Source organism: Hypanus sabinus, chromosome 23, assembly GCF_030144855.1.
Source record: "Hypanus sabinus isolate sHypSab1 chromosome 23, sHypSab1.hap1, whole genome shotgun sequence".
NCBI lineage: Eukaryota > Metazoa > Chordata > Chondrichthyes > Myliobatiformes > Dasyatidae > Hypanus > Hypanus sabinus.
In genome coordinates this window covers 8,846,811-8,866,897 of record NC_082728.1, presented here as the reverse complement: position 1 = coordinate 8,866,897, position 20,087 = coordinate 8,846,811, and the positions used below count along the sequence as shown (strand labels likewise).

The following is a 20,087-nucleotide window of genomic DNA, read 5'->3' as shown; positions in this document are numbered from 1 at the left end:
ACGAGTCTCAAAAGTTTATGGAAAATGGTTTGAAAAACAAAAAGCATCCTGTGAGCGGCAGTTCTGTGGGTGAAAATACCTTGTTAATGAGAGAGGCCAGAGTTGTTTAAAGGTGACAGTAACCCAAATAACCATGCATTACAACAGTGGTGTGCAGAAGAGCTTCTCTTAACGCACACACAATACGTCAAACCTTGAAGTCAACGGGCTACAGCAGCAGAAGAGCATGAACATACACTCAATGGCCACTTTATTAGGTGCAGGAGGTACCCAGTAAAGTGGCCACTGAGTGTATTTTTTAAGGAAACACTGGAGTGATCTCCAATTAGAAGTTATCAGACCTGGAAAAGGACTAGTACAATACTCACAATTGCTGCTATTTTAATGTGGTAACAGCTTCTGTCTTCCAACAGCAATCAACGGTATAGTCCACGATATAGTAATCCTTGATAAAGGACTGCAAATGGTGACATTACTGGTGGATAGTGATGGATTCTACCGCATGGGTCGGCTTTACATTACTCCAGACGGATTCTTCTTCAAAGTGCACATTCTCGTGGTCGATACATTCAACTGTAAAAGGCTTTGTCCAGACTTAAAGTTTGGTGAGTTAAGTACCAATGATTTCTGATGAAAAACAGGGTCCTGGGATGACATAACGTGTTCCATTACCCAGCTCTTGCCTGAGGCTTAAAGGCATATGAACAAGAGTCTTTGTAATGGAAATTAAATCACTATAGACCTAAAATGATTTTCGGTCATATCCCTTTATTTCATCAGTAACTAGAATTAGAATTACCCTACTTCAAGATTCAAATGTAATTATCACGCTTACATCACATGATACATCATTTGCCTTAACAAACGACACACCCGAGGCTGTGCTGGGGGCAGCCTGCAAGTGTTGCTGCATGTTGGCGCCAGCACAGACTGCTCACAACGCTCGGCAGTTCAACACAGAACACAACAAACAACAAAACAACAGCAGCACAAGAATCCCTGTTCCTCCCTCCCACCTACACAAGCACATACATAGTCCTCCAACCCCAGCACAGGCAGTGTTATGAACTGGCAGCATCACTTAGACCAGGGAAAAAAATGGAAGAACAAGACACATTTGAGATACTGAGATATGGTGATAGAAGAACACTGAAGGAGCTTTATTTTGAATACACCTGTTTTATACCTGACTTGAAAATATCCAAAGTCCTAAGCTACCTGAAATGGAAAGATTTCCGTTCTTTAGTATCATCTTTAAACATTCAGACCCACAGTCAGAATTGTAGACTCAAGATATTTTGCAGAAGCTGGAGATCCAGAGCAACACTCACAAAATGTGGGAGGAACTCAGCAGATCAGGCAGTGTCTATGGAAGTGAATAATGAGTCAACATTTCGGGCCAACTCCTGAAGAACTTCTCAGCCCAAAGCGTTAACTGTTATACAGTATTTCATTTCTTTGATGCTGCCTGACTTGCTGAGTTGTTGTGACAGTTTGTGCACATTGTATTGTCAGAGTTTGCTTTTCTGAGGCACTATTTCAGATCAGGCACTTGGCAACTGTCACTCAAAAGCAAATCTGCAGAAGAAGACATGGAAAGGCATTGCAGTTTTCGTCACCTACTAACTCAAAGTATATTAATAAGACTGAAAGAGTACAGAGAAAATTTACAAGGACGTGGCTGGGATTTGAGGACTCGAGTTACAGAGAAAGGTTGAATAGGAGTGTAGGAGGAGGAGAGGAGATTTGATGGAGGAATACAAAATTATGAAGGATATAGATGGGGTAAATGCAAGCAGGCTTTATCATTGAGGTTGGATGAGACTAGAACTAGAGGTCATAAGTTAAGGGTAAAATATTTAAGGGCAACCTGAGGGGAAGCTTCTTCAATCAGAGAGGGATGGGCATGTGGAACAATTTGCCAGAAGTGTTGGATGTGGTAATGATTGCAGCATTTAAGAAACGTTTGGGTAAGTTTGGATGGGAGGGGTATAGAGGGCTGTGGTCCAGGTGCATGTTGATGGGACTAGCAGAATAACAGAATGACAGACTAGATGGGCTGAAAGACCTGCTTCTATGGTAGTGCTCGATGACTCAAACACCCAGAAAATGTTGTACGTGTGCAGCCATTTTACACAACATCTTTAGAGAGAACGAGAGATGTAGGTAATGTTTCAGGGTAATGACTCTTCATCAGGGCTGATATCAAGTGTCACACAGCAGAGGAACAGAGAGTGATCAACTGACCATCTCCACATTTCCAAACACCTACTCACATCAAACTCAATTTATTCTCCCCCCCCCCACCGCCATTCCCATTAGCTTCACCCAGATTCAACACCAGGGGTAATTTGCAGTGACCAATGAACCTGGCAATATTTTGGGATTTGGGAGGAAACCAGAGCATCTAGGGAAATCCATAAACACAAACAAATCCAACAGTATTTTTAAGAGTGAAACTGACCAAACTGTTCCATTTCTGAAATTTGTGTCTTTCTGCTGAAGGGAGAGTGAGATGGGGTGGGGGAATTTGGGTGAAGGCTCCAGTGTTTCATGAATGTTCTCTGTGCACAATTCCAGGTGGTAGGTACATCATCATGGGTCTGATATATCACAGAAGATACCCGCTACCCACATGGGTACAAGAAAGGGTTGTTGGGAGACTAAAACCTGGTGACGGGCTGGTAAAGAGCAGCAGCTACGTGAGAAGATTTAACAAAAAGAGGGACCAGAAAGTCCAGCTGTTAAGTGACGGGGTCTGTGAAACCCCTTTCCAAGGATCACAGCAGAAATGAAATCGGAGGGCATTTATAACATTTGTAATAATATTTCAGTTTTATTTAGAGCTGTTATTTGTAATTTTTTAAGTATGCAGCTTGATTTTTTTAAAGAGAGATGCATTATATATTTATAGTTTTGGATTCTCTGTCCCTGCTCATTTTTTTCATAGTTGACCTCAGTAGCCAAGGTGGAGATGGGAGATATTTGATTCATAGAACATAGAAATCTACATCGCATTACAGGCCCTTCGGCCCACAATGTTGTGTCGACCATGTAACCTACTCTAGAAACTGCCTAGAATTTCCCTAGTGCATAGCCCTCTACTTTTCTAAGCTCCATGTACCTATCTAAGAGTCTTTTCAAAGACCCTATCGTATCCACCTCTACCACCTTCGCCAGCAGCGCATTCCATGCACCCACCACTCTCTGTCTGAAAAACTTAGCCGACATTCCTCCTGTACTTATTTCCACGCATCTTAAAGCTATGTCCCCTCATGTTAGCCATTTCAGCCCTGGGGAAAAAAATCTCTGCCGACACTTCACTCCCGTTGCTGTCCAGTGCTTGTGTGGGTGTTGGGCGAGTTTTTATCTTTTCCCTTCTCGTGTGACGCCTGCATTTGGTGGCTCAGTAACACCCACCACGCGAGTTCACAGACGGAAAAGAAGCCCGGTGGTAACACCGACCTCTCGCTGGGGCTCCGTGATTTCTGAGGGTGGGGGAAGGGGTGAATAGCCCTGAGGTAACTTGGAGCTTTGTGTTCAGTTCTGGTTACCGCATAGGGAAGGATGTGGAAGATCTGGAGAGTGCTCAGAATGTATTGATTTTATTCAGCGATACAACTTGGAGTTGGCCCTGAGAACCGCTCTGTCCTAGCAAACTCGATGTAACCCTGATCTAATCTAATACAATGAGCAACTTTGGGCTGTGGGAGGAAACCAGGGGTATCCATGCATTCCATGGGGAGGACATACAGAGACTCCTTACAGAAAGCTCTGGAATTGAACTTGCCCCGAGCAGTAATAGCGTCACGCCACGCGACTGTGATGCCCAGGGTGTTGACTGGGTTCGAGCTGAGCGAGTTTTCCCCTTTGGAGTGAAGGAGAGTGGGAGGCGACTTGACAGAGGCGTACGAGATGATATAAGGCATAGATCCAGTGGACAGACAGATACTGTTATGCAATGCAGAAATGGCTAATACGGGGGCGGGGGGTAGTAGGTCAAATGGGCTCAAGGGTCTGGCCTAATCTACGTGCTGTGGTACCTTGAGTAACTGTAAATCCAGGTGAAGGGTCTGGTCCCGAAACTGGGACTGTGCATTTCCGTGTACTGTATGGTTATTGCCTGAGCCGATGGGCTCCCTTTTTTAAATTTGAGTATTGCTCCAGATTCCAGCATCTGAGCCTCTTGCGACTCGGGCCTCCTTTGTGTTTTTGTGCGTTGGCCTTAATTTTCATTGCCCGGGGAACGGTTAGCTGACAGTCCAGCACCAATCTGACACTAGTACAACACTCCTGCTCTTTGACAGCAGCGTTGAGAGAGAGAAAGAGGGGAGATCTTTCCCAGTGAAAGGAAGACACATGGAGAACACTAGAACCGTTCCCCCTCCTCTAGGAAATGCTGTTTTTAAGAGATCAAAGCAGCCGGCATGGGTGCAGGACCATTGGCTTTTACACTGATATTTATCTAAAAGCTGAGGTTTCAAAGTCCTCGGCCAGGTCGCGCTGTAACCATTTCCCCAGCGTCCCCCGGAGACTTTAGTGCAAACTTTCCCCATATGGAATGGACACAGACGGTCGGAGGAAGAACTATAATTCAGGCACCCAGGCAGCTGAGGGTTTTCTCAAAGCTTTTACAAGTCATCGTGAAAACAAGACGGGGTAATTTGTCTGAAATCAGATCGCTTTCTGCTGGAGATTTATTTTCATTTTAATGCACTCCAAGAAGGAAAGGGGAAGTTTACAATGTTCCTCGCTCCTGTAGAACTCCCGTTGTTACTTCCCATCACAATGTTTCCGCTGCGGATTCGGGACTGTTCCTCACAGCTGCAGCCGGCCACCGGGAGATCCCACTCCACGGGAGGGATGGGAGCACTCCACGCCCGCCAAGTTCCTGTCTCACCAGCAGTTGTTCCATATAAAATCCTTAGTTTGGATGACTCAACAAAAGGCGGGAAGAGTTCCTGCGTTCTACCCGCTGTCCCTGTGGTTCACATGAGCGAATACAGTCAGAAATAGCGATGGTGCAACTGGGTTCATCCAAAAAGGCCTAAATAGAGCAGCCGTGGAGGGAGATGGGAGGTTAATAGATTAGTTATAAGTAAGGACGTCAAAGGTTACAGAGAAAAGGCAGGATGATGGGGTTGAGAGGGTTAACAAATTAGCTGTGGTGGAATGGTGGTGCAGATGTGGTGGGCTGATTGATGCCCAATTCTGCTTCTATGCATTCGCAGTGTAAAATTGAGCTGTTTCCATTCAACATTTAGTGAGGGTAAATGCATAAATTTTCAAGTATTCGGGAGGAGAGATGTGTTTAAATTTAACACTATCCTAAAAATAGTAATGGGAATTGTGACATAACTATTACTCAGCCTACTTGTCGATAGGAGTCTCTCCAACTTTAAGTGGCTATCATTCTGCCAACGTTTACTCCTTCTGTTATAAAATACCTTTAAACACGATCGCCAACGGATGTATAGTTATTTTTCTTTGAAGCAAATTTGATGCCTAAACCAATGTGAACCGGAAGCAACGTTTCCCTTTTTTTTAAAGAGCTGAGTAGACTAAGTATTGCTCTGAGTAGGAATTTTTTAACACGGCCTGAAAGCTGCATAGTCCTTTAAATGTTTTTTGTAATATGTACAACAAACACAAACCACAACACACAGGAAAGTCAGGCAGGCAAAACATGTGACAGGCACAATGCAAAATCAAAATACTTTGACTAGATGGAGTCGGCGTTCAGTGGCCTGGCGGTTTATTTACAATGAGCTAGAAACTTCCATTCTGTGTTTATTGTTACAATTTGTAATGCTGTTGTAACTTGAAACACTGACAATGTAAATACGTTGAAGCTCAAATGTTCTAAGGTTGTGGTACATTTATTATTATTTAGACAAATTATGGATATATTCACTAGTATAATTTCAAAATGCCATTATTATATAAAAGAAAATTCCAGCTACATGGCAGCAAGTTCCCAATACATGTGCACAACTGAGAGTGAACAGCGATTGGAAGATTTACTTCCTGGAATTGGGAGATGTAATTTCTGCTTCCTCCATTATTTAAGTAGAATGTTTACTGAGTGAATTAACTTTTTCCAGAAATAGCAGGTGTAGACTACTCCTTCCATGGCTGTCCACTGGTACTATGATGCATACTTATTTTAAAGGAGAAAGATGATACTAATGAAGAAAGTATAACACCCCATATTCTGTCTGGGTAACCTTCAACCTGGTGTGTGTGAACATTGATTTCTCCAAGTCCTGGTAATTGCTGACTCATCCCCTTCTCTCTTCTTCCATTCCTCATTCTAGTTTCCCTCTTACCCAGTATTTTCTCTTATCACCTCCCTCTGGTGCCCCTCTTCTTTCCCTTCTCCCATGGTCCACTCTCCTCTCTTATCAGATTCCTTCTTCAGCCCTTTATGCTTGCTTCATACCCCCTTCCCGGACCCATCCACCCCCTTCCCCCTCACCTATCACCTTCCAGGTTTGTACTTCTTCCCTCCCCCCTTATTCTGGCTTCCTCTTCTTTCCTCTCCAGTCCCAATGAAGGCTATCAGCCCAAAATGCCAACCCTTCCATAAATACTGCCTGACCTGCTGAGTTCCTTCAGCATTTTGTGCATTGCTGTGGATTTCCAACATTTGCAGAATCTAGTGTTTTTTCTTAATCTATGTTTTTTTTTACTTGAAAATGGCACAGTTCATCTACCCTTTTATTTCTTATTCCTTGAGCTCTTCAACAAGACCTATTGATTTTTGACATTCTAAAATTTAATCCAATGGACCACCATTTGGTTCTTCACATTTTGTCCTCCTGTTATGACCTTAAAGTTATGGACTCCTGGTCCAATGCAGAAATTATTTCCCAGTTTTAACAATACTACTCAAACTCTTGAAGCATGAGAGATCTATGAGATAGCTTTTCCACAGGAAGAAACTGGGCAACAAAGGAAAATGTAAAGGATGCATGCCAAAGTTCTTTAAAAACTGCAACCATCTGCCTGCATTAGAAGTTTGTCATTCCTAATATGACCTTATAGAAGCAGATTTATTATCCCTGATCTTCAGTAGATCATGCTTCTTTTCCGTTTTGCAGAAGTGCAAAACAAAAATATTATGAACTATAGCAATCTAATAAACTAGTGCAAAAAGAGAGCTAAATAGTCAAATAGTGTTCATGGGCCCAAGAATTGATCAGGAATCTGATGGAAAAGGGGAAGAAGCCGTTCCTGAAGAGTGCAAGACTCCTGGGTCTTCTTGATGGTAGTAATGAGAAGAGGCCATATCCTGGAACTTCAGAACTAAAAGAACAAGACTAGATACTAGTCACCCTTGATGCTTAGGGTTGGTTCTGAGTAGGCAATAACTGCTCTAATTTGTCCAAGATCCAGCTCCCAAAGTGATTCTTTAGATATAATCTGGGGCAAAAGCTGAATCTAACAGTGTGGCACCAGCAGAAGCACCAGATGGTGAAGAGTCACACAAACTGCTCCTGGCCTGGGGATGCTAAAAGCTAACTGCTGCTCTGTTGGCTGAGAATTAAACCTGGAACTTCTATAGCTAAATTTCACATCAGCCTGCAAATTTACCCAGTGATAGGCACCTGGAAAACTGCTGAATGATTTACATTCAAAACAATCATAGGAGTCCATGAAGGACTTCAGGAACATATTAACTACTGGCTGTGAATTTTACCCAACTTTCTTCAGCCATTATGTGATAGATTTGGGCAATGCTAACAATATGAGAGAGCAATCCTGGGAACAGCATAGTTATATCCATGAAGTAGCTGTGCCAAAGGTTATTAAAATATTTGGATAAGAGTAGAGAACGAAAGGGCAAGGGAAAGAACAAATGTATACAGTGGAATGGGGAATGCTGAAGCTCTTGTGTGCTGCATATAAGGAGCTGTGTTTGAACAAAACAAGTACAAACTGAACTAATATTTTGACAAAACTACAGCGAACAGTCAAATTACACAAGTAAAAGCAACACTATGTAATCTAAAAAAATATTAAGTAAATTAACTTTTCCCTTTTTGGGTTTGGTCTGCTATGACAATAGTAAGTATTAATACTTAATGAACCTTTTCAATAAATCATCTGCTTGTGTTTTTTTGACAGCTAAACTTCCCAAGCCAAGTATTTTTCATTGAGATGGATAATTGATTTTACTTTGTATTAGTAACCCAATTTACTTTCATAATTTATTAACAATATGTTAATTAACTAGAAGCTAGGCTTCACTTTGAATACCTTTATGCTGAATGGCACCAATCCCACAAAAGGAAGATTTAGTTATTTAATTATTAGTGGGGAGAATCTGGTGTCATATTCCTCTGAATTCGCAGTTAATGACCCCTCTACTGTCACATTTAACCTCTGGATGGATAAAAAGCTTGACCCCCATTTCCTCCATGAGTACTAAAGTGACTCAAAACATCTGAACAATTACAATCCCTGAAACGAGTGCACCTTGTGGGATTCCATTTTTCAAACCCATCAGGATCAAAGAAAGTGATACCCGATATCTGTCTGGGAACAGCAACACACACTGAGTGAAAACTGATTCACACGATTCATTATGGTTCTTGTACATAATCTGTTAATAAGAACCTATTTAAAGAATTTTAAGGTTGCCTCAGTCGAAACACATTTAGTCTGTTGTCAATCAGTTCAACTTGAATAACACTTCTTTCCTCACAGCCCTGAGGATCTGAGAAGTGGTTACTTTCCTTGGTAAGGGAGACAACACAATTAAGACAAATGTTATTTGCACAGCTAATACATTATATCCAAGACCCTTGCATCTACCAGCCTCATCTGAACATTTTCCCCTTTCTCTGGAGTAATAATCCTACTTTCTTCAGAGTTCCAGTTATTTTACAGGATTACATTCAGAATTAGAACAGTACAAGCACAGTACAACCCCTTCAGCCCACAATGTTGATCTAACCCTTAATGTACTCCAAGATCAATCTAACCCTTTCCTCCCACAATGCTTTCATCCATATGCCTATCTTAAATGTTCATAATGCATTTGCCACTTGGGTGGTGGGGTGGAGATAAGTCTGTATCAAAGGAGATGCAGAGTGCTCCTCCCCTCCACCAGCAGGTCACCCTTGGGTGTATGAGCAGCTAGTGCATATCACAGGTCCAGATTATGCGATCACTGACACCAAGCAGACAATCTCTTAGGAATCACCAATCCTGTAAAGACACTATACAGAAGGCAGCAATAGTAAACCACTTCTGTAGAATTTGCCAAGTACAATCATGGTCAAAGACCACAATTGCCCACATCATACAATACGGTACATAATGATGATGGTAATTGCCTCTACCACCACCTCTGGCAGCGTATTCCATGTACTCACCACCTTCTGTGTTAAAAACACCTACGTCTGACATTACCTGGCACTTCCCTCCAAACACCTTAAAAAGTTACACCTTCTCATATTAGCCATTTCTGCCCTGGTAAAAAAGCCCCTAGCCATCCACTCTATCGATGCCTCTTATCATCTTATAACCTCTATCAGAACTAATCGATAAGCTTCAAGCCCAGGGCCTCAACGCCACCTTGTGCAATTGGATCCTTGATTTCCTCACTTGCAGACCCTAGTCAGGTCAGACTGGCAACACATCTCCTCCACAATCTCCATCAGCACAGGTGGACCACAAGGCTGTGTGCTTAGCTCCTGGATCTATTTGCTTTATGCTTATGACTCTGTGACTATGTACAGCTCCAATGCCATATTTAAATTTGTTGACAACACCACTGTTGCTGGCTGAATCAAATCAGCATAAAGTAGAGGGACTGAAAATATGGCTAAGTGGTGCCAAAACAATAGCCTTTCACTCAATGCCAGTAATACGAAGAAGCAAATTATAGATTTCAAGAGGATGGAACCAGAAATCTGTGAGCCAGTTCTCATTGAGGGATCAGGGGTGGAGAGGGTCAGCAACCTTAAATTCCTTGAAGTTATTATTTCAGAGGACGTGTCCTGGGCCCAGCACATAAGTACAATTACAAAGAACCTCTACTTCCTTAGAAGTTCACTAAGATTCAGGTAACATCTAAAATTTTGAAAAACTTCTGTAGGTTTGCAGTGGAGGGTATTCTGACAGGCTGCATCACAGCTTGGTATGAAAATACCAATGCCCTTGAAAGTAAAAAAAAATGTAGTGGTTACAGCCCAGTCCATCATGGGCAAAGACCTCCCCACCAATGAGCATATATACATGGAGTTAAAGGAAAGGAATTGCAGTAAAGCAGCATCCTTCATCAAGGGCCTCCACCACTAAGGTCATGCTCTCACCTTACTGCTGCTATCAGGAAGGTGGTACAGGAGCCTCAGGATTTTTCCATTCCCTTCCCTCACCTCTTCGCAACCATGATTTCCCCTCTCCCTGCCCCTTTTCCACTCTCAGTCCACAATACAGACTCATAACCGAATCAAGTTTATCATCACGGGCAAAGAGATAGCAGGTAGAATAGTGTCGGGAAGTATATGGTCACATACTTTAGTAGAAGAAATTGAAGTGTTGACTATTTGCTAAATGGAGAGTAAATATAAAAACACTAAGGTGGAAAAGGACTTGAGTCCTTGTGCAGGATTCCCTAAAGATTAATTTGCAGGTTGAGGCTGTGGTAGAGTGTTTGATGGCACTGGAATTCAGAAGAATGAGGGGTGACCTCATTGAAACCTTGTGAATGGTGAAAGGCCTTGATCGAGTGGACGTGGAGAGGATGCTTCCTATGATGGGAGAGTCCAGGACCAGAGGACACAGCCTCAGAAAAGAGTATCCTTTTAGAACGGAGATGAGGAAAATTTTCTTTAGAGAGTGTCGAATCTGTATAATTCTTTGCCAAAAGCAGTTGTGGAGTCCAAGACTTTATGTGTAGTTAAGACAGAGATTAATAGATTCTTGACTGGTCAGGGTAGGAAGGGATACGGAGAGAAGGCAGGAGATTGGGGCTGAGAGGAAAATTGGATTAGCAATGATGAAATACTGTAGTGAAGACTTGATGGGCCAAATTACCTAATTCTGCTCCTGTATCATATCAGAATCAGGTTTATTATCACCAGCATGTGTTGTGAAATTTGTTAACTTAGCAGCAGCAGTTCAATCCAATACATAATCTAGAAGACAAAAATAAATGATCTTATGATCACTCATACATATCATGAAATTTTTTTTGTCAGCAGTACAGTGCAATATATAAAATTACTACAGTATTGTGCAAAAGTCTGAGGCTCCCTAGGTATATGTACCTGAGACCTTTGCACAATACTCTATGTACTTGGATAGTAAGTTTACTTTGAAGTCACCAAAGAGAAAAGCCCTAGCTTGCTCTATCTATTCTCATAAGACATGTTCTGTAATCCAGGCAGGATCGTGGTAAATATCCTCTGCACTCTTTCTAAATATTCCTATAATGAGGTGACACAAATACTCCAAGTGAGGTTGAGTCAGAATTTTATGAAGTTGTAATATCACTTTGTGACTCTTAACTTAATCCTCTGACTAATGAAGACCCACACACCATACGCCTTCTTAACCAACCTATCAATTTGCATCGCAACTTTAAGGGATCTATTCACATGTTCAAATGGAGACGATGTTGAACTCAATTTAGCTGTTTGAAGCGTCCATTAATCGCTGATTAAAGCATTAAGGAAGATTGAGACATCAAGGTGAACACGGAAGGCGAGTGAGATTCCAGTGCCGACTGCCTTCCTTTTGATTGCTGCCGGAGGAGTCTGTGAGCGGCCTAGGGCTGTGTGGTAGGCTGGTAGATCTCTCTAGTCGTGCGGTGTCTCTCCCTTTCGATGATGGAGGAGGATGTTACCGTGGTTCTGCGTTCTGGACTGGACTACTGCATTAATGGACTGTGGACTTTTTCAAGCTAGGTTTTTATATTGTTCCTTTCCGTTTCGTTGTGCAAGGGGAGGGGTTTGGGGGTTGATGCTCTTGCTGCGTTCTGTTAGATTTTTGTGTGGGGATTAGGGGTTGGGTGTTGATATTCTTGTGATTTGTGCGGGAGGGCTTTTGGGGGTTGATGATCATGATGCTGTTATTTTTTGTACGGGGAGGGCGTTGATATTTCCATGTTGTTTCCTGGCTGCCTGGAGAAGACGAATCTCAGAGTAGTATATGGATACATACTTTGATTAAAAAAAACCTTTGAACACAAGCCCCAAAATTTCCTCTCCACACAGCCGAGAGATTCTGCAGATGCTGGAAGTCCAGAGCAACACACAAAATGCTGGAGAAACTTAGGTGGTCAAGTAGCATCTATGGTAAACGAATTAACAGTCAATGTTTCACCTCAAGACCCTTCTTCAGGATGGAGGAAATGTCAAAATAAGGAGAAGGGGTAGGGGAAGGAGAACAAGCCAGAGGTGATGGGTGAAGCCAGGTATTTGGGAAAGTTAAAGGGCTGGAGAAGAAGGAATCTGACAGGAGAGGAGATGGACCATGGGTGAAAAGGAAGGAGGAGGTGATCGACAGGAAGGAAAAATCAATATTCATACAATCAGGTTGGAGCTACCTAGATGGAATATGAGGTGTTGCTCCTCCAGATTGAAAGTGGCCTCATCATGGCAAAAAGAGGAAACTCTGGACTGACATGTCGGAACAGGAATGGGGGATAGGTGTTTAAATGGTTGGCCAACAGGAAATTCCACTTCTGGTGGATGGAGCGGAGGTAGGTGCTTGACAAAGTGGTCCCCCAATTTACAATGGGTCTCACCAATGTAGAGGAAGCCGCATCTGGAGCACTGGATGCAATAAACAACCCTCGAAGTTCCGCAGGTGAAATGCTGCCTTACCTGGAAGGACCAACTGTTTGGGGCCCCGAATGGAGGTGAATGGGCAAGTGTATTACTTAGGCCACTTGCTGGGATAAGTGTCGGGAAAGGGGATTAGTGGGGAGGAATACAGGGAATCATGGAGGGAGTGATCCTAGCAGAATGCAGAGCGTGGGGGGAGGGGGGAAAAGGGAGGTAAGGATGTATTTGGTGGTAGGATCCCATTGAAGATGGTGGAAGTTGCAGAGAAAGTGGAGGCTCATGAGGACAAAAGGAACTTTATCCCTGTTAAGGCAGGGAAAGGTGCTATTAACCCTGTACTCTGCCTTCAAGTTTGACTTTCCAAAGTGCATTTGTTACTGCTAAGCATTTCTACTTTACTTTCCTAAAACAAAGTGACTGGAAATGAAACCACACTTCTCCAGAGATATTAAAAGTTACTGAAATCTGCTTCCACATGTACACCATAAGTTGGCCAAATCTCCTCACGATGCATTACTGTTTCAGGAAACTCTCTCTCTAATCTCGTGTTGCGTTTTAGAGTAATCTAATGTACCTTTCCATTAATCATTTTCCCGTTCCTGAAGTGATTTCAGATTAAAATTAAAATCCAGATTTATTCGTCAATTGTAGATTGAAACATAGTGACATTCATGATTTGCAATAACAGCTGACACACTCAAGAACTTGCTGGGGGAAGCCTGCAAGTGTTGCTGCACATGACAGCAGCAACTACTGTAGCACGTCCACATTGGGTACAAGGAACAGACTCATCAGGGATGAGTGAGTGTGGGAGATGAAGGAGAAATTTAATTCAATCAGATAGATATTTGGGGATCAGTGAGGGAAAACATGATCAAAACAGAATTTATTCATTTTGAGAATGTTTTATTAACTAGCGAAATAGCTTACTAATTAAAGGGGAAAGAATCTTCCACACAAAACAAGTTATTGTTTGCAAACTCCTGTGAAGCAAGGAGGATTAGAGAATCTTGATTCTCATTCAACCTCTACCCATTTGGATTTCTCAGTGGATCAAAGCCAGGAACTAAAGCCAAATCACTCCCTTATTTAGCACTATCAACTCCTGTCAGCACAGAAAAGGAATTTTAAAAACTCTGCATTAGTGAATCACACATAATTATTCATACTATTGCTTGAGTATAATATATATATACACACACACACACACACTGATAATTAACAGTCCCAATGACAGGCCTCAGCCTGAGATATTGGCTCTTTCTCTCTCTCCACAGATGCTGCCTGACATACCAAGTTCCTTGAACATTTTGTGTCTGTTACTATTATACATTGATATTTTACTTTGACCATGTAGAGTGGTGATAAAATCCTAAACAGAAATGGCTAAGGAACACCAAATTGACATCAGGAGATAATGTTAAAACTTAATCATGTCAAGTTTTAAAGCTCAAAAAAATTTAACAATCTGTGGGAATTGCATTAGATGATGAAAAGTTCAAGACTGAACTGCAAGTTGTTCCACACAAAGGATAAGTAACGGGGTCCAGTGGTAGAGGCAGATTAAATGTTTAAAAGGAATTCAGGCAAGAAAGGGATAGTGAGATATGGGCCACTTTCCAGTCCTTGTTCCATTACTATGTTGGCTACAGAAACAGAAAGACCACATGCAGAAACAACTAAAATCCAGTGAGGATCACTAACTTCAGGCATTGAGATGCAGCCCCACAATCTTCAACTGAACTTTCACAATTAAGTTTCAAAACTCAACTCACACTTCAACAAAGGTCTAAAGAAAACAAAACCAGTCAATCTAACCTCTCATTTGTAAGGTTAGTCTTCTCTTTCAGTCTCTTTCCAACTTGTCAGAAATCTCTGTTGTACTGTCACATAACACGCTGATCAGAATTTCTGTGGCTCTCCAGGTATGGCTGAACTGGAGTTTCATCCACTTCGGTCATCACCCCCATGCTGTTAAATTCTGTCTCCCTCACTTTATTAATTGGGCATGGGTGTCAAGGGTGAGATTGACATTTATTGTCCGTCACCAATTGTGCTTGATATCTCTTACCCACTGCAGCCATTGTGAATATTTCTTTCTACCTCAGTAAAGCAGGCAGCATAATCAAAGACCCCACACCCACCCGAGGAATTCTCTCTTCTCCCTTCTTCCATTGGGCAGAAGATACAAAAACTTGAAAGCACATACTACCAGGTTCAAAGACAGCATCTGGAGTCAGAGCACTGCACAGATGCAGGGTCTTTGGCCCATCTCGTCAATGCCAGTTATTTGTTCTACAATCCTCCAGACCCCTGCTATCCTCGCACAGTACTTACCCAAAATGTCTCTTAAACCCACATCCACCTCTTCTGCTGGCAGCTTGCTCCACACTCACACCACCCCCGATTCCCCTTAAATATTTCATTCTTAACCTGACCTGTAGTTCAATTCTCACAGTGGGGAAAGCCTATTGGCCTTTACCACATCTGTAGCCCTCATAATTCTGTATAGGTCTATCTCCTCATTCTTTTATGCTCTAGGAAATAAAGTCCTAAGCTACTCAACCTTTTCCAATAACTGAAGTCCTCAAGTTCTGGCAATATACTTGTAAATTTTCTCTGTACACTTTCAATCTTACTGTTATCTTTCCTGTACATAGGTAGGTGACCAGAACTGCATACAATCCTCCAAATTAGGCCTCACTGATGTCTTGTACAACTTCAACATAACATTCAATGCCAGCACTCAACACTCTGATTCTACCCTGTTGTTACTACTTTTAGATAATACCCAATTATGATGTTACCCCAGATCTACCTCATATGATCTTACACCTTAGTATTTTATTTTTTTTAATTTGGAGATACAGCACAGTATCTTACCCTCCTGGCCCAACGAGCCCACACCACTGAATTGCACTCGGGCATCAAATTAACTTTCTAACCGGAACTCCTCTGGACTGTGGGAGGAAACCGAAGCCCCCACAGGGAACCCATGAGGTCACATGGAGAACATACAAACCCCTTCCAGACAGTAAGGAAACTGAACCCGGGCTGCTGGCATTACACTAACTGCTATGCTATGGTGCCAGTCACCCTACACTGCACTCTCTGTAGCTGTTGCACTTTATTCTGCATTGTCATTGTTTTACTTTGTTGTACCTCGATGCAGTACCTTCAGCTTACTGTCTCCAATGGGACAAACTGGTTAGGCGGAACTGTTGAATTCAGTGTTGACAGCTGTTACCTGCCAAGTTGGAAGATGAGGTGCTACTCCCTCGACTTAGATTGTGTTGCATTAGAACAGCGTAATTAGTGAAAGCGAATAGGATGAACAATTAAGAGATGGGCAACTGGAAGCTCAAGGTCACCTGAACAGATTGAACACTGCTTCCAACCAACACACACAAACAGTCAGCATCTATGGAAAAGAGTAAACAGTTGCCATTTTGGGCCACAACCCTTCATCAGGACTTAGTGGTTCCAATTTACATTTTATTCCACTCATGAAGAGGAATTCTTTGAATGAACATTTTGGTCTTTGAATGAACATTTTCAAAGCAGATTATATTGGGGCTATAATGTAGAGAAATTGAAATAAAATTTATTTGAGATTGTCGTAATCGGCACTCAGTGACCACTAAGTACAGGAAGGAACATGGTCTTCTGCTGCTGTGTGTCCTTGAAATATGGAATCTTACAGTGATCAAAGCCTTCTTTCGGAAAATCAAAACAAAATCCTTGTGAGTCTTTAAAATACTAAATTATGTTCCTGGCTCAAAAGGGTAATTATAAGTGGGCCAGGTGAAGGAGAGCATCAAACATTTCAATACTATTTGACTTGACATGCCCAGGCATCATCCTTGATGAAGACTGCAGAGTTTTTCATTGAAACGTCGATTAAAATCAATACCTGTATCTGGCTGGACGTCAATTTCTATTTGTGTATAAACTTAAACTTACCATACTGGATCTTCACATCAGTAAATAGCAATGCAAAGGGCACTAACATGTATTGCCTCCTATGGGAAGCCTGGGCATGGTCACCAGAATAGGTTTATGTCTGCAAAAAAGTGACTTCAAAGGTTAAAACTTTTTTGAACATAGCCCCATTTACTAGATAAAACAAAATATTACAACAGACAAGTTAATAAAACGTACGTGCTGTGTGTGATATATGTTTTGTGGGTACACTGAGATCCAGAGGAACACTGTTTCATTTGGTTGTATAAATATATAATCAGATGACAATAAACTTAAAACTAAATACTTACATTGTGGTGGAATGAAGCATGCATTTTGAGTGCTTTGCTATCTAACTATGAATGAGCTGCTGAGGGAACTGGGTTTCCTGGGTCACTTTATTGAATAGTGTATCCATGAAGCACATCAAAGCCAAGCCTGAGACCATTCACAACCACCATGAGAGGCAAACATCATGGTGTATTTTGCTTTCAGGTCCTTTACTCCATATCATCAAGTCCATTTGTAAAACCGTTCACATTCAGTTCAGCTGGGTTCAATTTGCATAGGAATTTGGAGAAATATTTTAATGGCAATTTCAATTCCCATCTTTTCCTTAAAAGAACTCCAAAAACAAGCACGCAGAAGGAAAGCAACCTGGAGGGTTTCTACTGTCCACTTCAGCATCACCGCTTGTTGATTATGACATCAGATGTGTCACAGCAATTTCTTTTTACAAGTTTAAAAAATTGAAATATAAATAACTTGATGCTCAAAGAAACACACAGGTAGCAAGAAAATCATTCTAAAACTGAGCAATTTACCACGTTACTCAGGAGAACTGACCTCAAAATTTTTAACAATCTCTTCGAAGGCCACAGTCTGGCCAAGCAACCAAAAAGTAATTTTTTTTCACCAAACCGCCATGTATAAAAATGAATTAATGGCAAAAAAAACTCCAGAGATGTTTTCTTCTAACTTGATAAAAAGATGACACCAAGGTTGATGTCAAAAACATTACTTTATTGTCTAGGATGAAATGTCCTATCAAGTACAAAAGAATTACTCTTCATAGTCGCCACAATCTGTTAAAAACATAGATAGCAATCTATTGCCTACAGGTAGGAAAGATTTTTTTTTGCAACATTACTCAAACGAATAAGTTCGTGGATATGAATAAATAGTACAGAAATACTGTGATGTGGTGATGAGATATGCAGTATTTCACAACTCTAGAGAGTTAGTCCATAGCTCCCCCTTATTTTAAAACTCAATACAAATGCATACAATATGCAGCATTTCAAACTTAAAGTGTCCTTACACCTTTTCCAAATATTGTTTCTTTTGTTAGAATTCTTGGGAGACCTGAAGTCTCACAAATGGGTCATTTTAAGCACATACAGAAACACTTGTGGATTTTCTCTGTGGGAGATAATGGTTTCCTCCATTTATTGTTTTCATATACATCAATATTTCTGAACCTTAATACAAAAAAAGAAACAAAAAAAAATCAGCATCTGACAAAATGTTTACATACAAGATATCTTCAGTACACACTGTTTCAGTCTAACAAATTTCTGTCGAGTGATTGCCAGTTTTCTGGTGCTTTCCCTTCACCAATGCGGGCAGTCGAATCTGTAAGGTGTCAATGCCGTTGCCCACTCAGCCACACGGAGCTCCACCATGGTCAGATCGGTTAGCAAAAGAAAACATCTGGTTGGATCCCATTTCGCTGTGCTCACGTGTGTCAGTGTGTACATACTCTGTGTGTGTGTGTGTGTGTGTGTGTGTGTGTGTGTGCGTGCGCGTGTGTGTGTGTGCGTGCATGTGTACATGAAATGACTCCTTTCAATGAAAGAAAGGAACAAGGGGTTTATCACTCACCGTTACCTACAGCAATTACATAAAAAAGACCGGCTTATCTGCAAGTGAGGTCTTTTTATATCAATAGGAAAAAAAAGCACATAATTAGTTGACAAACAAGGGCAGCAGATTCTAAAAAAGAAAGCTTCATCTTTTCTCAGTAATAAATAAATACAGCTGTCAAACTTAAACATGTTTGTTTCATTAAAGACAGCTTGCAGCCAGCTTCTTCACTGAAGAACTGTGGTGATGAATTTCGCTGGGAAAACTGAAGCCAGCCCCTTGTAATGACAAGAATGGGCAGGATGCTTCGTGCCTCCCACCTCGTGCCATATGAGGAGGTTGCAAAGTCGATAGGGCTGGTAAAAGGTGGCTTGCTTATTTCTAATTTCCTTCCTTCTCCTCTTCTTTTAATTTCTCCCTTTGAGCTTCTAACAAACAAAATGGGGCTTCATCCAATTCAGGTAACTGATTGGTGCTTGAACAACAGTGCTGGTTAAGGTCAGTCAGTCAGTCAGTCAGTCAGTCAGGGAGACCAGAATAAGTATATCTGCCTCTGGTGGCATCAACTTCTCGCTGCATTCTGGACACGGATCCTGTCATTCATGCTTTGTACGATACTGTTCCTTGTTGTTTGAAGTCTAGAGAGTGCTGCAGTCTACGCAGTAGAGTGTAGTTTGTTAGGAATGAGACCTATGGAGTGGAGAAGGGAATAATTCAGCGTTCTTATAACCACAGAACAGCAGCCAATAACTCAAGAGCAAAGGTTTCTAATCTATAGAAAGTACAAGCAGACAAATAATTACATTAAAATAATCTATATACAAGAGCTTCTGCAGATGCTGGAAATCTTGAACTACACACAAAATGCTGGAGGAACTCACCAAGACGGGCAGCGTTTATAATGAATTTTGGAAAAAAATTTTTTATGTATAGTTCTTCATAAATTCTATTGCTCCCCCCCCCCCAATAAATGCCTTCAAGAAAACGAATCTCAAAGTAGTGTATGGTGACATATAGATACTTTGATAATAAACTTACTTTGAACTTTGGAAGGGAGTAATCTACTACATTTAAAAGAAATTAAAAGAAAAATATTTCCTTACATGAAAAATAATTCATACTTTAATTGTTATTTTCCCCCCTCCTCATATTCAAGTAACATGCAAGCATCTGGTTCTGCTCTAGCAATAAATTCAGACAAGCAAGTGGAGGGGGGGAATTGCACACAAGGATGAAAACATAATTACATGTAATTTTCATGTAGTTACAGTTGAAATCCAAGAAATAATGTTATTTTATATCAGCATATTTACTTAGCACCTTTATTATAGAAAATTGACAAAGTTAGCCCACAGCATAATCGCAATCAAACACGCAAGCTTAAACAAAGAGGCTTATTCAAGGGTTTTAAAGGGGAAGTAAAAGATGAAGACTGGAGGGAATTTCAGAGTCCAT

At 41.3% G+C, this 20,087-nt stretch overlaps 2 protein-coding genes across 20 annotated transcripts in view; one reads left to right on the top strand and one right to left on the bottom strand.

The window, feature by feature from the left end:
- The window catches only part of LOC132379939 (UPF0450 protein C17orf58-like), a 76,019-nt gene extending 67,900 nt beyond the window's left edge, over window positions 1-8,119 (top strand). For all 5 annotated transcript variants that reach the window (XM_059948315.1, XM_059948317.1, XM_059948314.1 and 2 more), the window contains 2 exons: window positions 414-605; window positions 2,581-8,119. In XM_059948315.1, the coding sequence (XP_059804298.1) occupies window positions 414-605; window positions 2,581-2,795 (407 nt within the window). In that variant the 3' untranslated portion in view covers window positions 2,796-8,119. The remainder of the gene's footprint in view (window positions 1-413; window positions 606-2,580) is intronic.
- Window positions 8,120-17,768: 9,649 nt separating this feature from the next.
- bptf (bromodomain PHD finger transcription factor) overlaps window positions 17,769-20,087 on the bottom strand; it is a 170,496-nt gene continuing 168,177 nt past the window's right edge. For all 15 annotated transcript variants that reach the window (XM_059948291.1, XM_059948300.1, XM_059948295.1 and 12 more), the window contains one exon: window positions 17,769-19,322. In XM_059948291.1, coding sequence (XP_059804274.1) covers window positions 19,310-19,322 — 13 coding nt within the window. In that variant the 3' untranslated portion in view covers window positions 17,769-19,309. The remainder of the gene's footprint in view (window positions 19,323-20,087) is intronic.